Here is a 25459-nt window from a genome sequence, read left to right as displayed (position 1 = left end):
ACATAAACTAAACTCTGAGCAATGAACTGTGAAATGAGATCACGGTCAAATAAAACCTGCCAGACTGACATGTATATCATGAAATATTTCCTCATACCAAATATTGCATGCAGTATTAGAAAAAAGACCAAAAACTCAAAACTATAACTACTGAACCATGAGAATGAGGTCAAGGTCAGATGACACCTGCCAGTTGGACATGTATGCCTATAAATCCTTCCATAAGCCAAATATAGTAGACTTATTGATACAGTATCAGAAAAAACAGATCAAAACACAATAGCTTAACTATAGCCAGTAAACCATGGAAATGAGGTCAAGGTCAGATAACACCTGCCAGTTGGAAATATACTTCTTGCAATTCTTCCATACTGGGTACACCAAATATACTAGAACTATTGCTTATAGTTTCTGAGATGTGGACTTGACCACCAAAACTTTACCTTGTTCACTGATCTATGAAATGAGGTCGAGGTCAATTGAAAACTGTCTGACAGGCATGAGGACCTTGCAAGGTATGCACATACCAAAAATAGTTGTCCTTTACTCATAGTAAGAGAGAAATTAACAATATAAAAAATCTTTTTTTTCCCCCAAGTAGTCCCTGAACCATGAAGATGAGGCCAAGGACAATAGACATGTGATAGATGGAAACTAAATAATATAAGGCATCTATATACAAGTATGAAGCATCCAGGTCTTCCACCCTCTAAAATATAAAGCTTTTAAGAAGTAATCTGACACTGCCTCCAGCCCTAGATTACTATCCCCATGTCAAGCTTTTTGCAACAAGTCCCAGGCTTGACAAAAAAAGATGGCTAATGAGACAAATCTCCACAAGTGACCAAATGACACAGAAATTAATAACTATAGGTCATTCAATGGTCTCAACAATGAGCAAAGCCCATACTGCATAGTCTTATATAAAAGGCCGCCATATGACGTACGCAAAACAATGCAAATGAGAAAACTAACAGCCTTATTTATGTACATAAAAATGAACTAAAAACAAATATATAAAAACCGCTGGATTGACAACAACACTTTAGTGAACAGCAAGTTTATTGTGCCGACTAGTTTCACCGATTAGATTGGCGTCTTCAGGACATATTTTATATAATTTACAATAACTGAAGCACAAAAAAATGGTATCTAAATTATAACATCATAAGGCAGCAACCATTTGATTTTCTGGGGGGGGGGGGCTATGGTTTTTTTTGGAAAAAAAAGTTTGTTTCCAGGTTTTGGTGAAAAAAATAATTTGTTTTGGACCCTGAGAAAAAAAAATTGTTTGTTTCACCCTCAGCTCCCACTATATGTAATGCTAAAATTGAAAGAAAAAAATTGTTTTCGGTTTGTCGCTAAAAAAATTGTTTGTTCTTCGCCGAAGGCGAAAAAAAAAGTTTGCACAGAAAAAAAAACCATAGCCCCCCCCAGAAAATCAAATGGTTGCTGCCTAATGAGTTTACTCCATTGTCTTTGTTGTTCCTGGTTACCAATATATGAATGCAATGAAAAAATTACAAATGTAAGTACATAAAGGTAGTAAATTAATGAAATAATTTGAAATAAAAAGTTAAATGTTATTGTCAATTGTTTTTAAATAATGTAAATGTTGTGAATTTCCTTGACTGTTAATTGTTTGTTTAATTCCTCCTCACACAGATTTATCTGTTGAGTACAGCCTTCGTACATTGTGTAGCTGTCGGTAATTGCTGGTGTTTCTTTTTTCTCGACTAAGTAACCATAACTGTTGGTGTGAAATCTGGGTGGTCCTGTAGTTTTAATATAAATCACTTCCTCATCCGAATCTTCTGATTCATTTATATATAGGTCTTCACTGAGGATGTCAACTGTAATTTCTTCTTGTTTATTTTCACACTGCGGTTTGGCCGGAGTTGGGTACATATATTTCAACCGTCCTGCTACTATCTTGAATTTAGGTGTGCGAGCTTCAACCGGTGGTGTCCACTTGACACGGGACCACCTAGATTTCACACCAACAGTTATAGTTACTTAGTCGAGAAAAAAGAATTATGGACAGCTACACAACGTATGCAGGACGTATGTGAGGAGGAATTAAACAAACAATAAACAGTCAAGGAAATTCACAACATTTACAGTACTTATTTGTACTTCAGTTATTGTAAATTATATAAAATTTGTCCTGAAGATGTCGATCTAATCGGTGAAACTAGTCGGCACAATAAACTTTCAGTTCACTAAAGTGTTGTTGTCAATCCAGCGGTATTTTATTTATTTATTTTTATTGACAACCCTGTATACCATCGGGTATCCTCTTTAGTGATTCTACCTTCACTTCACCACTAAGGCGTTGGTTCAGCAGCTTCTTATTTCTTATCTTAAAAACAAATATGTAACTAACACAGTAACAAAAAACATCCTCTGAATCATCAGATAAATACAAATAGAAATACATCTAAAAAAATCTCTGAGTAGTAGTGGAACAGTTCATGTACATCCAAACAACAAAAAGACATCTAGAGGCGAGTTCATGAATAGGAAAGATTTCATTGAAAACATTATTTCAATCCATATTTAGAAACACAACCATCATAAATAGTTCATTGACATCACTGACAAGTCTTGTTATACTGATCCACTCTACCATCTTATACACTTGATGCGTCAATAAAGAACAACTATAATAATAGTTAATACATTTATTGTATAACAACTGCAAAGCACAAGTAACAGAAGCAGTGTAAATAATATATGATTTGATCACAATATTTTAGATTAACAGTTGGTTATATGGCAAGGTAGATTCAGTATGTAAATTTGATACCTTATATAATCCCTAACATGAAATGGAAATCATCTAAAACAACTAGAAACAGATGATGGTGCAACACAATATTTTATGGATACACCTTCATAATCATTATGTGTACCAAGTTTGAGAGTTAAAAATATCCAGTTAAAAGTTTGAGAGTTTAAATGATTCATTCAAAAATTCCAAGTATCAAGTTTTGAGTTTTATAATACAAAGTGTTTAACTTTTAATCAAACTATTTTGAACCCATCCCACTTGCTGAAGATTGATAAGTTGATAAGGTTTTTACTTGGATCTTTGATCACTTTACCATGACATTTGTTTAAGATCATCCTCCTTTCCTGGTGATTATAAATACTACATCTGATACATTAATAGTTAGTTACTGTGTATTCATAATTATTCGTTGGATACCAATTTACGTGGGAACAGGTGAACCACAAATTCAATGTTCAACAAATCACATATTTTCAATAGGCTATGTATACAGAGATAAGCAGAACCATGAATTCAAATATCCTTGCATCCCATGAAAATAAATGAATCCACAGTATGCTATTTGAACCCTGCTTTATTGGGATATACATGTACAATAGAAATGGAAGACTCTCCTCTGATGTGTGAGGGTTATTCAATCTCAATTAGGCCTAAAATAAAATATTGTTTGTTTCCCCAATCCCGACCGATCCTGCAAAAACCGAGCTACACATAAAATTTTATTGTCAAAACTAAGTAGAAAATTATTTTATTCCTTTCTGATTTTCAGGCTTGCTGCATCATTCAATATTGTTCAAGCTTTTTGGAAAAAAATAAAATTATTTCCCTACCTACCTACCCACACCTTGCTTGGCAGGGTCGGGATTGGGGAAACAAACAAAATATTAATTTAGGCCTTACTATTGCACTTCTGATTACACATGTGCAACACATATTTTTTTTTACTTTGCAACATCCTTCAATTATTGTCAATTTGTAAGCAAAGATGAATCAGCTTATTTCTGAAAGCAATTATATATAAATCATTATAAAACATGTGATTTTTTTAAGTATCATCTTTTCTGATGGTTTTAAATTCAAAATTGATACCCACGAAGTTAATTTTGTGTATAACAACCAGGTTAGATGAATGTCTAGGGCATTTGTATATTTAAAGACATGAACTCTGTATGAATGTATGTTACTTGATAAATATTCAATGTTAAATAACATAAGTTTCTACCAAGCAATGATATCACAATTTGCTGATGAAATTGATAAAAATAAACTCATTCAATAGGTAAAATGATAATCCATTTATTTAACAAAACTCATAAAAAGATATTTTTCATAACTGCATTGAATGTATATAAAAAGACATTAAAACATAATATATGAAATTATAAAAATAAGGAAGACATACTAAAATGTTTAACAGATATACAGATATTGCTGTACACATATTAACATATTTGCATATTTAATGTTAGAACAAAGAAATTAGCAATAAGAATTAGAGGAGGGTTAATATGGCAATACTTATATATGGCCTCAAATTTTAGCCATACTTTTATATAAGTATATATATTTATACTGCACTCGTTCTATTTAAGCAGTCAAAATGCGTTGACTGTATATTTCTATGTCATATACAGTCACTGACCCGATATCACTTTTCCTCATGAATATTTAAATAGAAGTTGCCGAAATAACATTTAATTATTCATACGACCTCTTCAACCTGTTCTTGTTTCCAATGCATACAACGATGCGTGGAACGACTCAACCTTGTTTCTTTTGCAATAATTGGAAAAACATATTTCATTTATTTAATATTTTTTTGTTTGCAACCTATAAACCATTAATTTGTTATGCTTATGGTTGATATTTTAGTCCATACTCAAATGATTTCGTTCACCATCGAGTGTGGGTTTCAACAGGTAAATGTACATTTCATTGTGTTGAAAATTTCTCCGTGAGCATGATATCAGGCCTTTTTAAAGGGGATTTCCCCAAATATTTAAATCAAATAAATAACCTTAACGCATTAAACAGCAATTGAAAATGTTTTTTTAGATAGCAGTATAAAGACAATAATAGTGCATTGACTTGACATATCAACGATATAAGGATTCGGCCCAAAATGGGGAAATAGCTCGGCACAGCCTCGCATTTCCCCGTTTCTAAGCCTCATCCTTATATCGTTGATATGTCAAGTCAATGCACTATTATTGTCTATATATTTAATAGCCAGTATCACAAATTGTGATTCACAATGTATCATAGTTTACTAAACCATTGACTTGATTTAAAATATTTCTTTTTTTTATTATCTAGGTATTCTTCTGACTTCAAAATTTACAGATTTAAATTTTCCACCAAAATTTAAAAAAAAAACAAAAAAACTGGCAAATTTTTGGTTTTTTAAAAATCAGAAAAGATCTTTTTACAAATAAACTATGACGTCACCTATATATATTTTGGTTACAACAAGTAAGATATCTCACTAGAATATCTAAGTTTAGTCAAAAACTGCACTCTTTAATTCAAATGTCTAAAAGTGGTTGGAATCCATAAAATCTTGTAAACTTTCACCCAAGTGTCTATACTTGGCAAAAAATATGGTTAAAAATAATGACAAAAATGATGTAAAAACAAAAGATTAAAAAAATATACAGATGTTTTAAGTAGATAAGAAATAAATAGGTCACACATCCAAGTAACGAGGTCACAAATATGACAGTAAATTAGAGGCTACTCAGAAATTTAATGAATCTATTGCTATCACAAGACCAAACAGCCTGTTAAATGGAGTCACTTCTTGTTCATAGAAGGAATGGTTCATACCATTAATAACGATGCTAATAACTTTATAATATAAGATGTCCATTTCGCTATTTAGTGGATTTTAACACAAATAAACGTAGCTATACTTGTAAATTTATGCAGATGTTAGATTGATAATGCACTATTTAGGCACTATTTAGGCAAGCTTTGGCTGATATAGAATATTTGATTGTAATGTGATACAAGTGGAATGCATAAAAAAGGATTTTTAAATTCCCTTCAATTTAAAAAAAAAAACTTTGCATAATTTTTACAATAAAGCATACCAGGTTCTTTAAATAATTTGTTTTTTTCTGTAATGGTTTGCCTATTTCTTTGTCATACTTGTATTTACTGTGATAAATACAATAGTTTTGAATGTAATGTTCATGTCCTGTCACTTAACAATAACCATAAGTGCATGTTAAATATTTCTAAATACAATATATATCAAGTTTTAAACCAGATGCTCCGCAGGGCGCAGCTTTATACGACCGCAGAGGTTGAACCCTGAACGGTTGGGGCAAGTATGGACACAACATTCAAGCTTGATTCAGCTCTAAATTTGGATTGTGATTAAATAGTTGACACAGCATAGGTTTCAGACACAGAATGAATGTGGTCTAATGAACTTAAAATATTTTTTTTGCCTTTGAGCAATTCACTATGCTTTGGAATATTAATCCTCTCAAAAAAATGTTTGAAGAAATTTTCTTTTTATTTATGAAATCTGAAATGAGAAAAATTTAACCCCCTCCCCCCCCATTTTTTTCACATCCCCCTTTCCCTTTTTCCAAAACTGATCTCAATTCAAATTTCTAATGGAGTTTGCAACAATAACTACTCATTTAAATACATCATAAAATATTAAAATGTAAAATAAAGTGCTTGTTATCACTGAATGGTAAAGATTGTTTTAATTTATCAGTTGGTAGTAAAAGTGAATATACATTGTATATTGTATAAAACAATGATTTAAGTTGATTCAACTACTATTCTGGACAAAGAAAGATAACTCCAGTTGAAAATTTCTTGCTATTGCACAATATTGTGCAATTAGATATTTCTTGCTATTGGGCAATACTGTGCAATTGAAAATATTTGCTATTGCACAATACTGTGCAATTGAAGAGTTCTTGCTATTGCACAATACTGTGCAATTGAAAATTTCTTGCTATTGCACAATACTGTGCAACTGAAGATTTCTTGCTATTGCTGAATACTGTGCAATTGAAAATTTCTTGCTATTGCACAATACTTAATATTATAATTTTGGATCCTGATTTGAACCAACTTGAAAACTGGGCCCATAACAAAAATCGAAGTACATGTTTAGATTCAGCATATCAAAAAAGCCCAAGAATTCAATTTTTGTTAAAATCAAACTTAGTTTAATTTTGGACCCTTTGGACTTTAATGTAGACCAATTTGAAAACTAGACCAAAAATTAAGAATCTACATACACAGTTAGATTTGGCATATCAAAGAACCCCAATTATTCAATTTTTGATGAAATCAAACAAAGTTTAATTTTGGACCCCCATTTGGACCAACTTGAAAACTGGGCCAATAATCAAAAATCTAAGTACATTTTTAGATTCAGCATATCAAAGAACCCCAAGGATTCATTTTTTGTTAAAATCAAACTAAGTTTAATTTTGGACCCTTTGGACCTTAATGTAGACCAATTTGAAACAGGACCAAAAATTAAGAATCTACATACACAGTAAGATTCGGCATATCAAAGAACCCCAATTATTCAATTTTTGATGAAATCAAACAAAGTTCAATTTTGGACTTTTGGGCCCCTTATTCCTAAACTGTTGGGACCAAAACTCCCAAAATCAAACCCAACCTTCCTTTTAGGGTCATAAACCTTGTGTTTAAATTTCATAGATTTCTATTTACTTATACTAAAGTTATTGTGTGAAAACCAAGAATAATGCTTATTTGGGCCCCTTTTTGTTCCCTAATTCCTAAACTGTTGGGACCTCAACTCCCAAAATCAATCCCAACTTTCCTTTTGTGGTCATAAACCTGGTGTTTAAATTTCATTGATTTCTATTTACTTATACTAAAGTTATTGTGCGAAAACCAAGAATAATGCTTATTTGGGCCCTTTTTTGGCCCCTAATTCCTAATCTATTGGAACCAAAACTCCAAAAATAAATCCCAACCTTCCTTTTGTGGTCATAAACCTTGTGTCAAAATTTCATAGATTTCTATTTACTTAAACTAAAGTTATATTGCGAAAACCAAGAAAATGCTTATTTGGGCCCTTTTTGGCCCCTTATTCCTAAAATGTTGGGACCAAAACTCCCAAAATCAATCCCAACCTTCCTTTTGTGGTCATAAACCTTGTGTTAAAATTTCATAGATTTCTATTCACTTTTACTAAAGTTAGAGTGCGAAAACTAAAAGTATTCGGACGACGCCAACGTGATACCAATATATGACCAAAAAATTTCAATTTTTGCGGTCGTATAAAAATACACCAAATAAACATAACAATTATATTTTAAATAAAACCTGAGAGCAAAATATTAAGGGTACCACCAATATGCCTTTTGATCATAAATAAAATATTTAAAAGAATATGTGTTAGATCAAAATAAAGAAAAAATCACTGTACAACTTAAAAATATTCACTGTACAACTAAAGGAAACTCACTGTACATTTAAAGGAAATTCTGTACAATTAAAGAAAATTTACTGTACAATGAAGGAAATTCACTGTACAATAATGGATTTTCACTGTACAATGAAAGAAAACTAACTGGATATGAAGATTTGAATGATTAGCCATTGATAAGTAAAACAATGATTAGGCAAGCCTTTAAACTTATCTAAATAATAACATATAATATACTGTATGACCACAAAAAGCATACACTTTGCCATCAAAGGTATTACAAACTTAAAAAAAACAACATTAAGTTACAAAGCACCAGTAAAATATAAGCAAACATCTTGTATCGTGAAACTTAACTAAAATATAAAAAGTGTAAATTATAAACTGTTTGATAAAAACGACACTGGAGTAACATCAAGATCTACTCCAAATGCATTTTTCCATGGTTCTCTGACTGCATTAATTAATGAAAGCACTCCTGAATCTGTTGTCATAGCTATGTGCCAGCAGACCTCTTGCTGGGATTCCTCATTGAAGAAGGTTAATCTTATTTGAGTTGTATCGTCCTCACAAGTCTCCTGAAAAAAAAATCATTTTGAACAGAAAAAACTAATTTTCTTCACACAACATTTTCATATTTTGATTTTGTTTTCATCCTAACATTTATTAAGTTTCTCGTCATTTTGTTTCTGAAAATTTCTGGATCCGCCACTGATCATCTGTGTTTTTTTTTTATTCAATACAAAAAAAATATCTGAATACATTTTATTTAAAAAAAAATTTCAATAGTTTTCAAAAGAAGATGCTACCTTAAAATGTGAAATATATAAGCTGTTTCCAAACACTTTCAGTTTATTGAACTGATATAAACAGTTAAAGCTAAGTCCATTTCAAATCAGAAATTTAAAAAGCATGTGAGTTAACTTCATGTCCTGTAGAAGAATCTGTGCAAATTTGGTTGAATTATGACAAGTCATTTTGAAGGCCATGCTGACTAACAAAGTGAGAGGGTTAATTACACCATTGAGGCCATTATAACATAGTCAGTTCCCTAATGGCATAAGACTAAACAGATGATCTCAGCTATCAGATATTGGTCAATAATAAAAAAAAAAAAAAAATAGTGCAATGAGATGAAGACATTGAGTGTTGATTTTTAGGGTTGAATTTGAGATACCGGGAACCAACTTTTTACATATCGGGACAGTTGTGGTAGAAATACTGCTTACTTTTTGTTTTTTTTTCAAGGAGGAACAAAGTGTAATTAATTGTAGATAAATTGGTGTTAAAGAGGCTGTATTTTTGTGTGATCATTTCACAATATTCAGTGTAAAAGAAATTCAAGGCAAGGTATATATAATAAAACATACCACAGTTGCAATATTGTTGATTTTCTGACAATCTCTTATCGTAAATTGTTGACCTTTGAACTCTGCATCTAAGGGAGCCTGTAACCTAGGCAATGGCCACTGGTAGTTTTCAGTGACAAGTATTAATTCATCCTCTGTGATAGCTAAACCAACTGAGACTCTGATATCCTCTGAAATTGTATGACACAAAAATTATTCTTGGAATCAAGGATGAGTTTTTATTAATTATCATATCATAGGGTTACTTTTTTTATACTTCGTGTGAATTTTGCATATTTTTTTTAAGTTTTAGTTCAGTTTGTATGCTTTAATGTTGTAGCTCTGCTTGAAAGTATTTATAGTGATGTTATTGTGCATGAATATTCATTATCTTGTTTTGTGTGTGGGTGTTCATAATATACAACTTTATCAGTAATTTGATAGTAACAGTAATGCTACCTTAAATAGATATCTTGAAACTTATCTTGCGGAGTAGTTCTCATTCAAATCACATCTCTGTATTCTTTTGTTTAAGTGATTATTTTGTTCAAACAGTATTATAAAGGGTATATATTTATACCTTCTTCAACCAAAATACCACACAGATATCTGACTAACTCAAATTGTCCATCCTTTTCCTCATCACTCTCTGCTATAGTTGATGTCAAATTCTCCATGGTTTCAGCATTATATTTACTGATTCCCTGCAGTTTACTGTTCTCACTAAATGCTGTGTCCTGTACAATACCTGCAACCCAAAAGAACAACTTTTTAGTCATAGCACTGGCAAAATAGTTTTCTAAATACCATATAGAGTAGTCGTGTTTTGCATGATTTGTTCTTACTACAAGGGTACACATATAGCTTTCAGGATAAGAATATTAATTCACCTATATATTTTTATTTCGTTCTTTCTGTATGGGTATGAATACTTTGTCTTTTCTGTGGGGGTAGCAGTATAGTGTTGTTTCACGGTTCACCTACATTTTGTTCTTTCTGTAAGGTTATTGCGAACCCAATTGAACCTTTCCATAGATACACCTGATAGTTACCTGTCCATTTAAACTTTTGGCAGTTCTATTGTCCCATTGAACAAATACAAAATGTATTGTTCTCTGTATAGTTTATTCACTCAGACCTTTTTACACTGATTCAAACATTAATAAAAGTTGATTTCTGAAAAAATTCAACATTATTCCTATTTCGAAAAAAAAATTGATAAAAAAAACCTAAAAATGTTGATGTTTATATATTAAGGCCTTCTTAAAAGTATTCTATAACTAAACAAAAACTAAAAGATGCAAATTTTCATACGAACAATACTTTTTTTTTTAAAAACAAACTTTTTATGATTAAATTATTATTTAGTTTGAAAAGATTGAAAAAAATATTTAATTTATTTTAATAAACATCAAATCACAGTCATTTTTTTTTATGTGAAACATGTAATTTCCATCAATTTAGCAGATAAACTTTTTACTTCAATGAGTGATAGATTCCTCTTAGAAGAAATTTAAAGGTCTGAGTGAATAAACTATACAGAGAACAATACCTGTTGTATTTGTTCAATGGGACAATAGAACTGCCAAAAGTTTAAATGGACAGGTAACTATCAGGTGAATCTATGGAAAGGTTCAATTGGGTTTGCAATAACAGCATTGCTTTACTAATACTTTGGTTTTTTTTCTGTGAGGCTCCAAATTTGACTCTATATGCAAGATCTTCATTATGAGAATCTTCTGATAAAATTTGTGAATGTTTGACAAGGTTTTAGATGTATAAAAAATATAATCATAGACTGAAACTTAATGCTGATATAAAAATCATTACAATGATACAAGTGTTCAGTTGTTGAGTGATGCATCTGAAAATTTATATAAACCCTAAATCCAAATTTCAGAAATCCTTGTATTGTAGTTCCTAAGAATAATGTAATGAACTTTTTCAATTGCCTATCATGTGTAAAATGATACAAGTGTTCAGTAAACAAGAAGTTGTTCAGTGATGGATCACACAGTTTAGCTGACTTATAGAAACCTAAAAATCAAATCTTAATGTGAGAAAGATGTGATGAAAATATTTATGGGAAGGACAGATGGACTGACGGAGAGGGACGGACAGACAGAGTTAAAACAGTATACCCCACTTTCTTAAAGCAGGTGTATAAAAATGAATAATTCAGAAAAAACATACTAGTGATTAGATTGATGAAGTATTTACACCTTCCTTCATCTCGTATCAAAAATGTGAAACTGGAACATTCAGTGCTGAACTCAAACCTCAAACTTTGGTAACCAAGACCGATGTCAATGTACTGCAGTTCTGTGATTGGTTGATTTTCTATACATTTCAAACAGCTTTCATAATCATCACTGAAAGAGAGTTTACATTATGTAAAATTATTTATAGAATTAAATTCTTTTAAATATTAACTTGGAAATTCTTAAAACAAAAGATTTCCTGTGTGTCACTTGTTCAGCTGGGCTTCCATAGTAATCAAAATATATAAGCATCCCAAATTAAACAAATCAAAAGACAAAACAAATGCATACTTTTATAATACTTAAAATTGTACTGTGTAAGAGTGATTTAATGTCTTTAAATGTAGTTAACATTTTATTATTATATGTTTGTTTTTGTGATATGGTGCATGTTTAATTAATTTGTCAAAAATTGTATATATATCCTATAAGCTGTACTTGCTTTTGGAATAACAGTATTATTATCTGTTATTTCATGGTTGTTTAGCTGGTAGGAAATCATTTAAAAAATAGCTCTATATCTTATTGAACTCAAGATTAAGTTCAGCAAATTTGCTAAATCAAAATTGCTTCTTCTCCTTTGTCTCGGCAATTTTTTTTTTTTTTTTTTTTTTTCAAATTTTACAACAAGACAAAAATGGACAAATACACATGGGGAAGCAATAAATCTTATTAAATGTATACATTTTTGTCAAAAAAGTGAGACATAAGTTATATGACATTTTATAACTTTTAATAATTGGTGGATGTTCACGAGATTTTAGTACACAAGATTAAAATCTCAAGAAATTAACTGTTCATCATCTTAACAGAAGCTGCAAAGTTTCATCAATACACTTCTAACAACAAGATCCATCTGGACAAGACTTAACTTTAGAAGCCAATATAGTTTAACAACAAGATCCAGCTGGACAAGACTTAACTAGCCAATCTAGTTATATTAACATAACAATAAACATAAGTTACTTACCAGTCTTCTTTGTCAGTGAACTTGAAGATAAAAATTCTGTCAGTAGACACAACCAAGTATCCTGTGAACTCCTCTGTCTCCATATACTGTACTATATCGACCTGTAACAGGAATATCAAAACTTTTGATACCCTACATGTAAATTATTACAAAGCACAGAACAATGAGTACTAATAAAAAAAAAATAAGAAATTCGAAGAAAAAGAGGCACTGCATCTTTTCTATGTCAGTTTCTTCTTGATAGGCTACTGCCATAAAAACATATATAATCATTACCTTAAGAGCACACTGAAGCTTTTCTATGTCATTTTCTTCTAGATAGGTCATGGTTAAAAACAGCTTTAATCTATGATCAATGTTAGTAAAATCTGTATCACAGAAACTCTTTAATACACTATCAGCCTCCATGGAAACATCTCCAGAACCATAGTCTAAATTTGAATTATCCATTGCTGTCTCACTTGAATTTAATACATCTACAGTCAATGAACTTTCCCTGTTGTCAATTTCTCCTTTTGTGTGCATTAAATTAAATTTCTTATTATCATTCGTTACAAAAACATCATAAATACTTTCCTCATTTCCATTATGGTTATCATGGAAACCATTATCACAATTTTTATACGAGTCAACAGTCTCTTGGTGTATATTTTCAGTACTTGGAGATGTAACAGTATTTTCATAAACACTTGAAACCATGCTAGAACAAATACTACTTGACAGAGGAGACCCCATTGGAGTAACCACTGCTGCTTCCTCAGATATCCCAGTTAGTTTCCGTGAGACAATATCTATTTCACAATTTTGACTAGAGTTCAAACCAGTTTTTCTGACTGGAAGTGTCAAATTATGAGCAGACTTAGCTTCACTATTATCACTGAACACATCTAGAATTCTATCAGCTATCATGTCATTACTGGACTCAGAAATGACAGCTATACTACTACTTTCATTTGTCGACTCAGAAATGACTCCTATACTACTACTGTCATTAGTCAAAATTGTGATATCACTATCTATTGAAGATCTTTTTAAAACCCGGTGCGAGTTAGACTTTTTAACTCCTGACCACGAACTATTTCTTATATATTCTGGATTTTCATCATCTGCCTGTAGTCTGTCCATATCACACATTGCTGTTCCAGTCGAGTAAGATTTCTGTATAATTGTTTCTCTCTCTGTTCCACTGATCATAGCTGAGTTAGACATCACCGCAGAGGGTTCTTTGTTACCTAAATAAATTAATGGTATTGATTTGATGTCAATATTTACAAAATTACCAAATCATAAAATGTTCCATAAATCAATAGGCTATTTGCCAATTCCCGTAATTGACCCTGTAATTAGAGATCCCTCTTTCAGTTGTCTCCCTTATGAGGGACATTAATTTTCATTTATAATGGAGAGCTAGCAGACAAGCAAATTTACCTGTGTTCTCATCACGATTCACAAGTTGATTTTTTTGTCAATCACAATCACAGAAAATAAATTTCCATCATCATGGATCACGAAAATATAAAAAATAAATAAATCTGAAGAAAAACGGATCATGATAGCCAAAATGTGCCGATCACACAGAAAGAAAATAACCCATCAGGCCCCTCATTAATTGTTTTAATGCCAAAATAGAATGATACAGGTCAACAGAAACCAAATTTATCATTAACTATTACCAAAATAGATAGGTGCTATGTACATACATACTGATGTACACACTAATATAAAACCTGGTATATTATGGAATTTTATTTTAAGTATTATATACATAATCCATGCTGTCTATAATTTTGACAATATTCATATATAAACAGATTACTTCAAAACATATAGAAATAATATTTCCCATATAATCTGCAAGACAATAAAAGTAACATGATTGTTGCTTTCCTTACAATTAACCTAATCTGTTAATGGTGTTGGGAAAAAGGACAATTACCATTATATTCTGACTCATCAGTATCATATTTTCCTTTCTGTTCCAATTCTTGGAAACTTTTCTCTCTGTTCTTCCTATATAAATCATGTCCTTCAGTTTTTGGTCTCAATTGAACATTATCTTCAGCATCAGAAGTTCCCTTCAATTCTGGTAGCCGGAAACTTCTATTTCTTTTGACATTATGAGAACTTTGTTCCTTTGTTTTTGTTCTCAGCTGTACTGTGTCTCCTTCTGTATAAATATAGAATAACTACTTTTAGAACTAGGGGATAAACACATGTTATCTTAATGACATGTACTTGAAAAATAAAGAACAATAAGTAAGCAACCTTCAATATATATCCATATTTTGTTCTTGTGTTATGCTGTTCCATCAAGGTGAATGGGAAGATTGAGCATTCACAAACATGTTTTACCCTGCTGCATTCTTTGTGTGCCTGTCCCAAGACAGGAGTCTGTATAACTGTGGATTTCCTCGGTCTTTCATATTTATTTTTAGTAAATTGTTTGGTTATAAAAAGGCTGTTATTTTTCTTGTTTGAATTGTTTCAAATTTTCATGATGGGACTTTTATAAGATTACAGGGTATGGTTTTTTCTCATTAGAAGGCCCTAGGGTAGCGTTTAATTGCTTAATTTCATTTTTCAAGTTCCACATCCAAAGGAGAAAGTTTAGTATCCTAAATTAAAAATAAATTGCTTCCCTGAGCAATGTCTGATACGACCGCAGAGTTTGAACCCTGAACAGCTGGGGCAAATTTTGACACAATATTCAAGCTTGATACTGTCTGAATTTGGATTGTGATCAAATTTTTGACATAGTATAGGTTTCTTACACAACATAAATGTCAAGATCTTACAAATTTAATAATGTGCAATTAAAGACTCTTCTTGAAATTTTACCAAATTTGAAATTAGAAAAATTTTGAAAAAAAAATTTGAACCCCTAAACTTTTTGAATCCCCCTTTTAGCAAATACACCCACACTCAATCCCAGCATTTCTTTTGTAGAACAATTTCAGAGAGATCCATACTCTTAAACACAAGTTATTGTCTGAAAACTAGAAAAATGCTTCTTTTTGGCCCTTTCTGGCCCTTAATTCCTTAAACTGATGGCATCATAACCCCCAAAATGTATCCGAACCTTCTACTTGTGGTATTAAACATTGTGGTATAATTTCAGTTCAATTGAAATACTTATTCACAAGTAATTATCCTTAAAGTAGAAAAATGCTTGTTTTGGGCCCCTAATTCCTAAACGCTAAAACCATCATCCCCAAAATCAATCCCAACCTTCCCTTTGTGGTATTGAACCCTCTTGGAAACCAAATGTGTCTTCGGACGAAGACGACGACATCATACCATCATATGATCCCCAAAATTTTTTTGCAGTCGAATAATAAAGCAGTCCTTCACCCCTAGAAGAAACTAATTTTATCCTAAGGAGATGTCAAACCCTTTAGAGTGAAAGTTGAATCCAAGAATGAAAATTTGAAAAGAGAAAGACAAGTGTTTAACCCTAAGAGAGTTGAATCTATTGGAATAAAAAATCGGTTCCATCAACCAAAGAAGAAGGTCAAGTCATCATCACAAGGAAGAAGATGCCTCTCACACCATAAAGAATAGTCCAATCTAACACTCTACAGTACAGTCCAGTCTTCCACCATTGGAAGAAAGTTTAGTCTTTAAGCAGAAAGAGTAGAAAATAAATATAAAACATACCTGTAGTTCCATCTAATTCATCCATACCAATATTTCTATTATCTTTTTCCTTTTTCAGTGAAGATTTGGCTACAGGAGAACCTGATATTATGTTACTGAAAAACAACATTCATACAATGAATTATAAACTATATGTAATGTTTTATCAGACTTATTTCCTAAAATGACAGTTTTTTATTTGTTAATACAAGGGTAACTTTTATATCGTAACACATGGCTAGCTTTATTTATCGTAAATTCTCATACATGTATTAGCAAATGAAAGGAAAACTGGCATTACAAAAATTAATAATCAAAGAACAATAATAACAGATAAATATAGGAAGATGTGGTATGAGTGCCAATGAGACAACTCTCCATCCAAGTACAATTTATAAAAGTAAACCATTATAGATCAAGGTACGGCCTTCAGCTTGGAGCCTTGGCTCACACCAAACAGCAAGCTATAAAGGGCCTAAAAAACTACTAGTGTAAAACCATTCAGACATTTATTATTAAAAATTAACATATTTATATGTGGTATGTTAAAATCTATATTAAGTATGGTATATTTACTAGTGTTGTCAACGGTTAACCGGTTAACCGGTTAATCGGTCGAACGACCGAATACCGAATACCAAAAACGTTAACCGGTTAACCTAACTTTCAATTTTGACAAATTTGATATCAATTTGTATTGAAATCATTAAATAGTTAGGTTTTATTTAAAAATTGTCGTCTTGGTAATTAATTTGACAGATCAATTGTCCAGTAAATTGATTGCTATTGTAATCCTATACACATAAAATTAATTAGAACTTGTCTCTCAGCTCGGGGCAGGATCTTAAAGAAACATAATTAGTATACATGTTTTTTTAACAGTAACTTTAAATCAGTAAGCGATTAAATTTTACGATTTACTTCATTATTTCGTTTCTGATCTAATATTGTGTAAGCCTTCGCCTAAATGTACAACCTCCGTCGCGCAAGGCTTAGTCTTACTTTAAACGAAATGCTAACTAAAAAATTGTGAAATGCAAACCAATGTGAATGTACTCAATGTATACGTAATAGTACGAGTAACATGCAAACAAAGTAAAGAAACGGTGACCTATAGTTGTGAATTTCTGTGTCATTTTGATCTCTTGTGGAGAATTGTCTTATTGGCAATCATCTTCTTTTCTATAATTAATCATTTAAATTGAAATACTCCACATCATTTTCGGAGTCAACAAGTGAAAAGGAAAGAATAATCAGTTTCAGACATATTCAATTCTACGAGATCAAGAAGTTTTTTTCTATTTTTCAATCTGAAGTTGGTACAAACGCTATAGTTGATACCGTGTAGTTGATTATTAAAAGTCAAACTTCGCCAGGAATCCTCACAGACAAGCCTATTATAAGAAAGAGGACAAACTTCAATTCTAAAAGCGTAAATTTATGACTTGGATGAAAGGTTGTCAAATTGACACTCATATCACATGTTATATCTATGTGTAGGGTATTATTGATAAGGCTTTCAACCACCAACTCAAACTACCGGTTAACCGGTTAATCGGTCGAACGATTATCCGAGTAACCGGTTAGGCAAAAGTGTACAATTTGACAACACTAATATTTACATTTCAAAATGTATAACAACCCATCTGAATATGTTAAACTAGAATTAATGGAAATTTCAGTCTATTTTGATAAGGTGATATGATATTTCAGCCCATGTTATCTATATATATATATGGTGATATGGTCATCAATTCTAAATTTATTTCATCCCAGTTATTTTAAGGAATGTTTATATAATGAATGGACGGCTGATTAATATTCAATGGCAAATTAAATGCATATTCAGAACGAGAAAATGTTATAGCAATATGAATATGAATCTTGCTTTATACTAGACAGACAGAGCTGGTTTTTTTATGTGCAAGTTTACAAAGTAATAGTTCACAGGAAGAAATGTGACCCAACATGGAAACATTATTCTGACTCTGAGCCAAACAGTCTTTGGTGTTACTTCTTAATGCCACATGCTAAGTAGAGAAGCAGCAAATACCAATTTTAGTCTATAGTTTTTCAAGCTCAAAATTTTGTACTCATAGTATTGGGTAAGTTTGATGACTGATGGCACTGGTGATTATATGGTTATATGATGCTCTGATGAATAATAGTAAAGTTACCCATTTATAAAGCCTTTGCTGGGCGTCCCTAGGAAATTATCACCAGATACATATGATCCTATTGGTGTGTTCTGTAAAGATGTTGGTAATTCTTTGGTGTCCAGTTCCACCACCATTTCACTTTTACATTTTGGACATATGTACTTTGTTGAATCTCCTGGAAAATTGTATAAAAAGGGTAGTTTTATTTGAATGTTTTGCAGATAAATAACAGTATTTTGATGGAATGAGAAATACCATTTTGAGCATGAAACTATTAAGAAAACAAGAGGTTGTCAAAGTGAAGGCAAACCAGATTTTTTTTACTTTTATTTGTGTCCTTGCATTTTTTAATATCACAAGGGCCATAACTTATGAAATGTAAAAAGTGACAATCATCAATATTGAACTTGACCTCCATTTTCTTATCAGTAACAACATATCAAAATTTGAAAAGCTTTGGTTAAATGGTCCTTGAGTTAAAGCATGGACAAGACTGGAAACATCATTTTTCAATTTTTCAACAACCACATTCGAAAATACAGTTTCTAAACTAGTCTCTAAAGAGTCTGTTTCTCTCATCTGGATAAATGTGCATGTTCAACTATGGCCACTCGCAAACATTGAAGTCAAGATAAAAATTCACATCACTCGAATATCTTATTTGTTGATTTTGTCTTGCTGATCATTTTTGTTGTTTACGGTTTTTCTATAATCACTAAAGTTTTCCTCAAAAATGTAAACTTATGGTGGATTTTGTGCCATATCATAATATTATATGATGTGCAATTTTTAAAATTCAAATTTATTCCTTGACATTATACTTAATATCAACTTACCTTTACTCAATCTAGAGTAGGAATTAAAATGTTTTTTATCAGGAACCTGAATTTTTATCTCTGCAGCAGATTTATCAAACTGGTTGGAGCATTTCAAACACTGTAGCAAATCTTTCATCTGTCTCTCAACATCTTTGGCATCAATAAAGGGTTGAAGTAAATTTTGAAATTCCTAAAAAATATTAAAAAATAATGTTGTAAAACACTAAAATCCTAAATTATATATAATGGATAAACATTTTGCTATAACATGAAGAAAGACAATGTCCATAGCCAATTAGTTTTGGTTATAACCTGAGGAAAGACAATGTCAATAGTGTTGGTTATACACTGAGGAAAGACAATATCAATAGTGTTGGTTATACACTGAGGAAAGACAATATCAATAGTGTTGGTTATACACTGAGGAAAGACAATATCAATAGTTTTGGTTATAACCTGAGGAAAGACAATATCAATAGTGTTGGTTATACACTGAGGAAAGACAATATCAATAGTGTTGGCTATACACTGAGGAAAGACAATATCAATAGTGTTGGCTATACACTGAGGAAAGACAATATCAATAGTGTTGGCTATACCCAGAGGAAGAACAACATCCATAGTTTTGGCTCTATCCTGAGGAAGGATATCAAAGCTTTTGGATATATCTGGGGTAAAGACAATATTCATAGTTTTGTCTATACCCAGAGGAAGGACAATATCCATAGTTGTAGCTCTATCCTGAGGAAGGATATCATAGCTTTTGGATATATCTGGGGTAAACAAAATATTCATAGTTTTGTCTATACCCAGAGGAAGGACAATATCCATAGTTGTAGCTCTATCCTGAGGAAGGATATCATAGCTTTTGGATATATCTGGGGTAAACAAAATATTCATAGTTTTGTCAATACCCAGAGGAAGGACAATATCCATAGTTGTAGCTCTATCCTGAGGAAGGATATCATAGCTTTTGGATATATCTGGGGTAAACAAAATATTCATAGTTTTGTCTATACCCAGAGGAAGGACAATATCCATAGTTGTAGCTCTATCCTGAGGAAGGATATCATAGCTTTTGGATATATCTGGGGTAAAGACAATATTCATAGTTTTGTCTATACCTAGAGGAAGGACAATATCCATAGTTGTAGCTCTATCCTGAGGAAGGATATCATACTTTTGGATATATCTGGGGTAAACAAAATATTCATAGTTTTGTCTATACCCAGAGGAAGGACAATATCCATAGTTGTAGCTCTATCCTGAGGAAGGATATCATAGCTTTTGGATATATCTGGGGTAAACAAAATATTCATAGTTTTGTCTATACCCAGAGGAAGGACAATATTCATAGTTGTAGCTCTATCCTGAGGAAGGATATCATAGCTTTTGGATATATCTGGGGTAAAGACAATATTCATAGTTTTGTCTATACCCAGAGGAAGGACAATATCCATAGTTGTAGCTCTATCCGAGGAAGGATATCATAGCTTTTGGATATATCTGGGGTAAAGACAATATTCATAGTTTTGCCTATACCCAGAAGAAGGACAATATCCATAGTTGTAGCTCTATCCTGAGGAAGGATATCATAGCTTTTGGATATATCTGGGGTGAAGACAATATACATAGTTTTGACTATGCATGGAGAAAGGACATATTTTGGCTATACCTAGACTCTGATAATATCCATATTTATCTTAAGCACCTTCAGGTTATGAATAAGACCTGAGAAAATGAACCAATCAAAGAGCTGAATAGCTCTGAGGGGAAAGACGGCCCTTGTTTCTATTCATTTTTTTTGGGGGGGGAGGGGGGTATCTTTTGATAGTCTTCATAAAAAGAATGAAAAAAAGACCAGCTAGAACATGTAGAAAGGTTGACAATATTGAAATCAATTGTTGTTTAATGTAATTTCCTTTCCTTAGTTTAGGATCCAATTTGGACCAATGGAAGAGATCTGCATCTTCTAAATCTAAACATTCGATTAAAGCTGATAGTTAATTATCTAAAATTCAACTGAATTGTGTCATTTAACAACAACTACAATATTTTAGGAAATCTTAATTGTGTACCACTGAACTGCAGGCTAGGGCCATTTTCCATTTTTTTTGACAGTACTCTAAGATTTTAAAGTTTTTTCTTTGGAAAGTTTGGACTGAAAAATCTATTCAGTTTTTGATTTCCATTGATAAAGTTCCCAGTTACAACTCTCATCACAGGGATACAGGTACTAATAAAAAACAATATGATTGTTGTAAACTGTGTGAAGCTTGTTTCCAAATCCTACATTTTGAAATATTTCTAAATTTCATGAATAAATAGGTAAACACAACAAAATGCAACATTTTTAATGTAATTCAATTTATTTTTACCATTACAATGATTATGTTGGTACACAAAGATTTAGTTTAAATGGAAGACTACTAATCATATATTAAATGAAATGTCACATTTTAAGTGTCCAGATACATTAACTTTTATTTTAGTGGATAATTACTAATCAATTGAGGTGCTCCTGAATTGGAGGAAGATTCTCAAAACAGAATTTAACAGAAAAAAATGAAAAAAATCATTTCTCTCCCCTATCTCATGTATCCCCATGATCTGTGTTTACTTTGAAAGTTGTTGACCTACAAATTAAAGTATTGCATGTTGATGTTTGAATCATCTACAGCAAACATTACTATTTAAAACATTTAGCAAACATTTAACAAATACCAATTTTTAATTAGTACACGATCTCTGATAATGATTTAAATAACCAGTGAAGGACTATCCCTGCTTCTGTGTAGTGTGGCATTCCAACAATGACGTCACTATAAAATACAATGTAGGTTGGATATATTTAGAATTCTGAATATCTCGTCATACTGATTTTTCCGGATTGTAAAAGAAACGTAAATAGTTTAAAGGAGAGCTCAAAATACGATAATTTCGCAAGAAACAGAGGGGAAATGTGTAAAAAAGTGTTTAAAGTCAAACTATTCATTTGTGTGTCTCCCTCTCATCAATTTCAGTAAGATTTGTTGGGGGGTTTTCCACAATATAAAAACAAAATGAATGATGTGAGGGAATGTCACTCTGGTCAACCCCATAGGGGATTGACGGCTTGAAGCCGTCTTTCCCCAAAAACCACATAGATAAAAACAAAGTACAATTACAAATACTCTGACTTGATTCACCACTGTCAACATCAAAAGCAACAATTCATTTTATTATCTATAATGTCTTGACTTACTTTAGCTATATCAGCATCCTCCATTACATATGTTCTATCTCTTCTATCCTTCCTTGTATAGTCGAACTTAATCTTACAAACAGGAAGTGAAATCTCTTGGGATATATTCTCGTGATCAACTGTTTCCATGGAGATTAAGAATGACACCATACACTTTAAGTCTAGAAGTTCCACAATTTGACCATTTAGATCTTTCTCTATCAGATATCTGTTGTTAACACTGATGATAAGCTGTTTTAACTTTTCTGAGGGTAACATTACAATAAAAGGTTCACTTTCAGCTCCTGTTAAATAAACAATGTTACATTTTTATACAAAGCTAATTATATAATATATACTCTGAAAAAACAGATAAAAGACTCAAACGACAAGAAATCCAAGAAAATTTCTATAACATTGGTGAATGATCTCTACTAAATCTCGAAAAATACAGATGTTGTATTTTATTGGCCATAATATCAGTCTAGTTTTACTTTAAAATAAAGAAACAAGCACTAATATTCATAATACCATAATATTCTGACTCTTCTGCTTGAGAAATTCTATTCCATTCTGATCCTTGAAGACTTGTATCTTTATAAATACTATAAAAACTATGTATTTTGGGTTTTTGTCTCATCTGCACAGTGTCTTCTTCGCTAACTGTAATCAAAACAAAATTTTGTATAATTCTATGAAGGTTTGACAAAATTAAAATGTGTAAAAAAACTTTAACAATAGACTGAACCTTTAATGTTAAGTATTGGATCCTGCTGCACTGGCGTAGCACACGGTAAGGTTGGTACGGTTGGTACGGTTCCGACCGTACTAATTTTTACTGCAGGTACGGAAAACCGTACCAAAATAAACAGCTGCGCCATCAGGGGCGTAGCTAGAAAGAAACGATGTGGAAGCATTTTTGGGACCCTATTATGCAGAATTTTTTTTTTTTTTTCGGTTTTCGGTCATAGGATGGTTAAAAGAGGAGCTATATGTAGATAAAAATTTATGAATGTAAAACTAATAATAAATCTTTTGAATATAGTAATACATAAACAATACATATTTGTGATACAGAATTACTCAAAATTGTCCAAAATCTGCTCTTCGGGTCTGGGCATTAACAAACTTCTCTATTACTTTGTCAACATTCACACTGAAATCCTGATGAATATGCAGTAATGCTATGTAACTTTCGTTGTTCATTGTTGATCATACATTTGTTTTCAATTACATACGTAGTACCGTGACTGATAGATCTCAGGGCCATCATGGCATGGTAGCACTCGCGAGATGTTATAAACCAGCGTACGTGTTCGGCATCGAGCGACCTCCCAATTGAATTCGTCAAAATTACATGCTAGGTCAGTTTCGTATGTTTTAGACAATATTGAGATTTGTTCGTTTGTGATATTTCCTACAACACGATGAACCAGATACAGCACAAAGAAGCGATTTTCTGATAACTTGACGCGACTCCACTCTCCAGTTGCCTTATCATATGGTCTATGAACGCAAAAAATAAAAAAATAATGAGACTTTTCAATACTGTTTTGGCGTGGTTGCAGGGTGATTGGCTCCGGTAGTCTGTCAACCTCATCGCCTTGGCATATTTTCAACGATATCAAAGGGATCTGCTAATTCTAATGCCGATTGGTACATCTCATTCCAAACTGATGAACTGTACACTGTAAAATGTGCTACAAAACTACATATCTTAGACTGACTATTACAAATTCAAAAGTAAAAATCTTGTAAAAGATACAAGTAACCTTACGATTTTGTCATAATCTCCAAAAAAAATAATATTTTGAAACCAAATGTCGTTATTTAATGATATTTCATCAATTAAAAAAAGTGACAACATAGGTGTTTCCTTTAACATTCAATTTATAAATTTTTATTTTGCCATTTCTTTTTTTGCATGCCGAATCAATGTGCGCGCAACTTCGGAGCTACGATCTTTTTCTGAATGAACAGTTTCATCAACACTTGTAACTAGGTTGTCAAACTAATATCCGGGATAGACGGAAAAGACACCAACAGTCTCCGATTCCGATTGACCAACTCATCTCTCTCTCTCTATTGCTTTTTTTTTTTTTTTTTTTTTTTTTGTGAAAACGACGTGGATGCACGTGCTGTCGTGCCTCCGGGTAGCTACGCCACTGGCCATGAGCGCATGATACGCCCGACGTCTTGTTTGGAAGTTTTATGCAATAATCATAAATAGTTTCAGAGAAAGTTTTAAGCAATAACCATGTATTGTTTTTGAGACACGGCGGGATATGTGAAACCCCCAACCCTGTTTTTTTTTTTTTTTTTTTTTTTTTTCACAAAAAACTAAATATCACTAAAATAAAATTTTGAATCAAAACCAAAAAGTATACAGATCTTTACATTAATATAACAAAGAAGTGTGTAAAGTTTTAAGCAATAATCATAAATTATTTTTGAGATACGGTGCGACATGTAAAAAAAACCTCCCCTGTTTAACAAAATACTCAATAACTCCAAAATAAAGTTTTGAATCATCACCAAAAAGTATACAGGTCTTCAGATTAATATAACAAAGAAGTGTGTAAAGTTTTAAGCAATAATTATAAATTGTTTTTGAGATATGGCACAACATGTAAAAAAAACCTCCCCCTTTTTTACAAAATACTCAATAACTCAAAAATGAAATTTTGAATCATCACCAAAAAGTATACAGATCTTCAGATTAATATAACAAAGACATGTGTAAAGTTTTAAGCAATAATCATAAATCGTTTTTGAGATATGGTGCGACATGTAAAAAACCCCTCCCCCTTTT

General features: G+C 31.8%; 1 protein-coding gene across 1 annotated transcript in view; it reads right to left on the bottom strand.

Annotated features, from left to right (window-relative positions):
• Nucleotides 1–2669: 2669 nt before the first annotated feature.
• Nucleotides 2670–25459, bottom strand: part of LOC143064473 (uncharacterized) — a 54780-nt gene continuing 31990 nt past the window's right edge. Inside the window, exons 12-23 of the mRNA XM_076237317.1 lie at nucleotides 23179–23310; nucleotides 22669–22952; nucleotides 19443–19614; nucleotides 18625–18781; nucleotides 16469–16563; nucleotides 14748–14978; nucleotides 13088–14043; nucleotides 12812–12912; nucleotides 11774–11952; nucleotides 10161–10328; nucleotides 9602–9771; nucleotides 2670–8809 (exon numbers count right to left, since the gene is read on the bottom strand). Coding sequence (XP_076093432.1) covers nucleotides 8609–8809; nucleotides 9602–9771; nucleotides 10161–10328; nucleotides 11774–11952; nucleotides 12812–12912; nucleotides 13088–14043; nucleotides 14748–14978; nucleotides 16469–16563; nucleotides 18625–18781; nucleotides 19443–19614; nucleotides 22669–22952; nucleotides 23179–23310 — 2846 coding nt within the window. The 3' untranslated portion in view covers nucleotides 2670–8608. The remainder of the gene's footprint in view (nucleotides 8810–9601; nucleotides 9772–10160; nucleotides 10329–11773; nucleotides 11953–12811; nucleotides 12913–13087; nucleotides 14044–14747; nucleotides 14979–16468; nucleotides 16564–18624; nucleotides 18782–19442; nucleotides 19615–22668; nucleotides 22953–23178; nucleotides 23311–25459) is intronic.

Source organism: Mytilus galloprovincialis, chromosome 2 (assembly GCF_965363235.1).
Source record: "Mytilus galloprovincialis chromosome 2, xbMytGall1.hap1.1, whole genome shotgun sequence".
NCBI lineage: Eukaryota > Metazoa > Mollusca > Bivalvia > Mytilida > Mytilidae > Mytilus > Mytilus galloprovincialis.
This window is presented reverse-complemented; position numbering and strand designations above follow the sequence as displayed.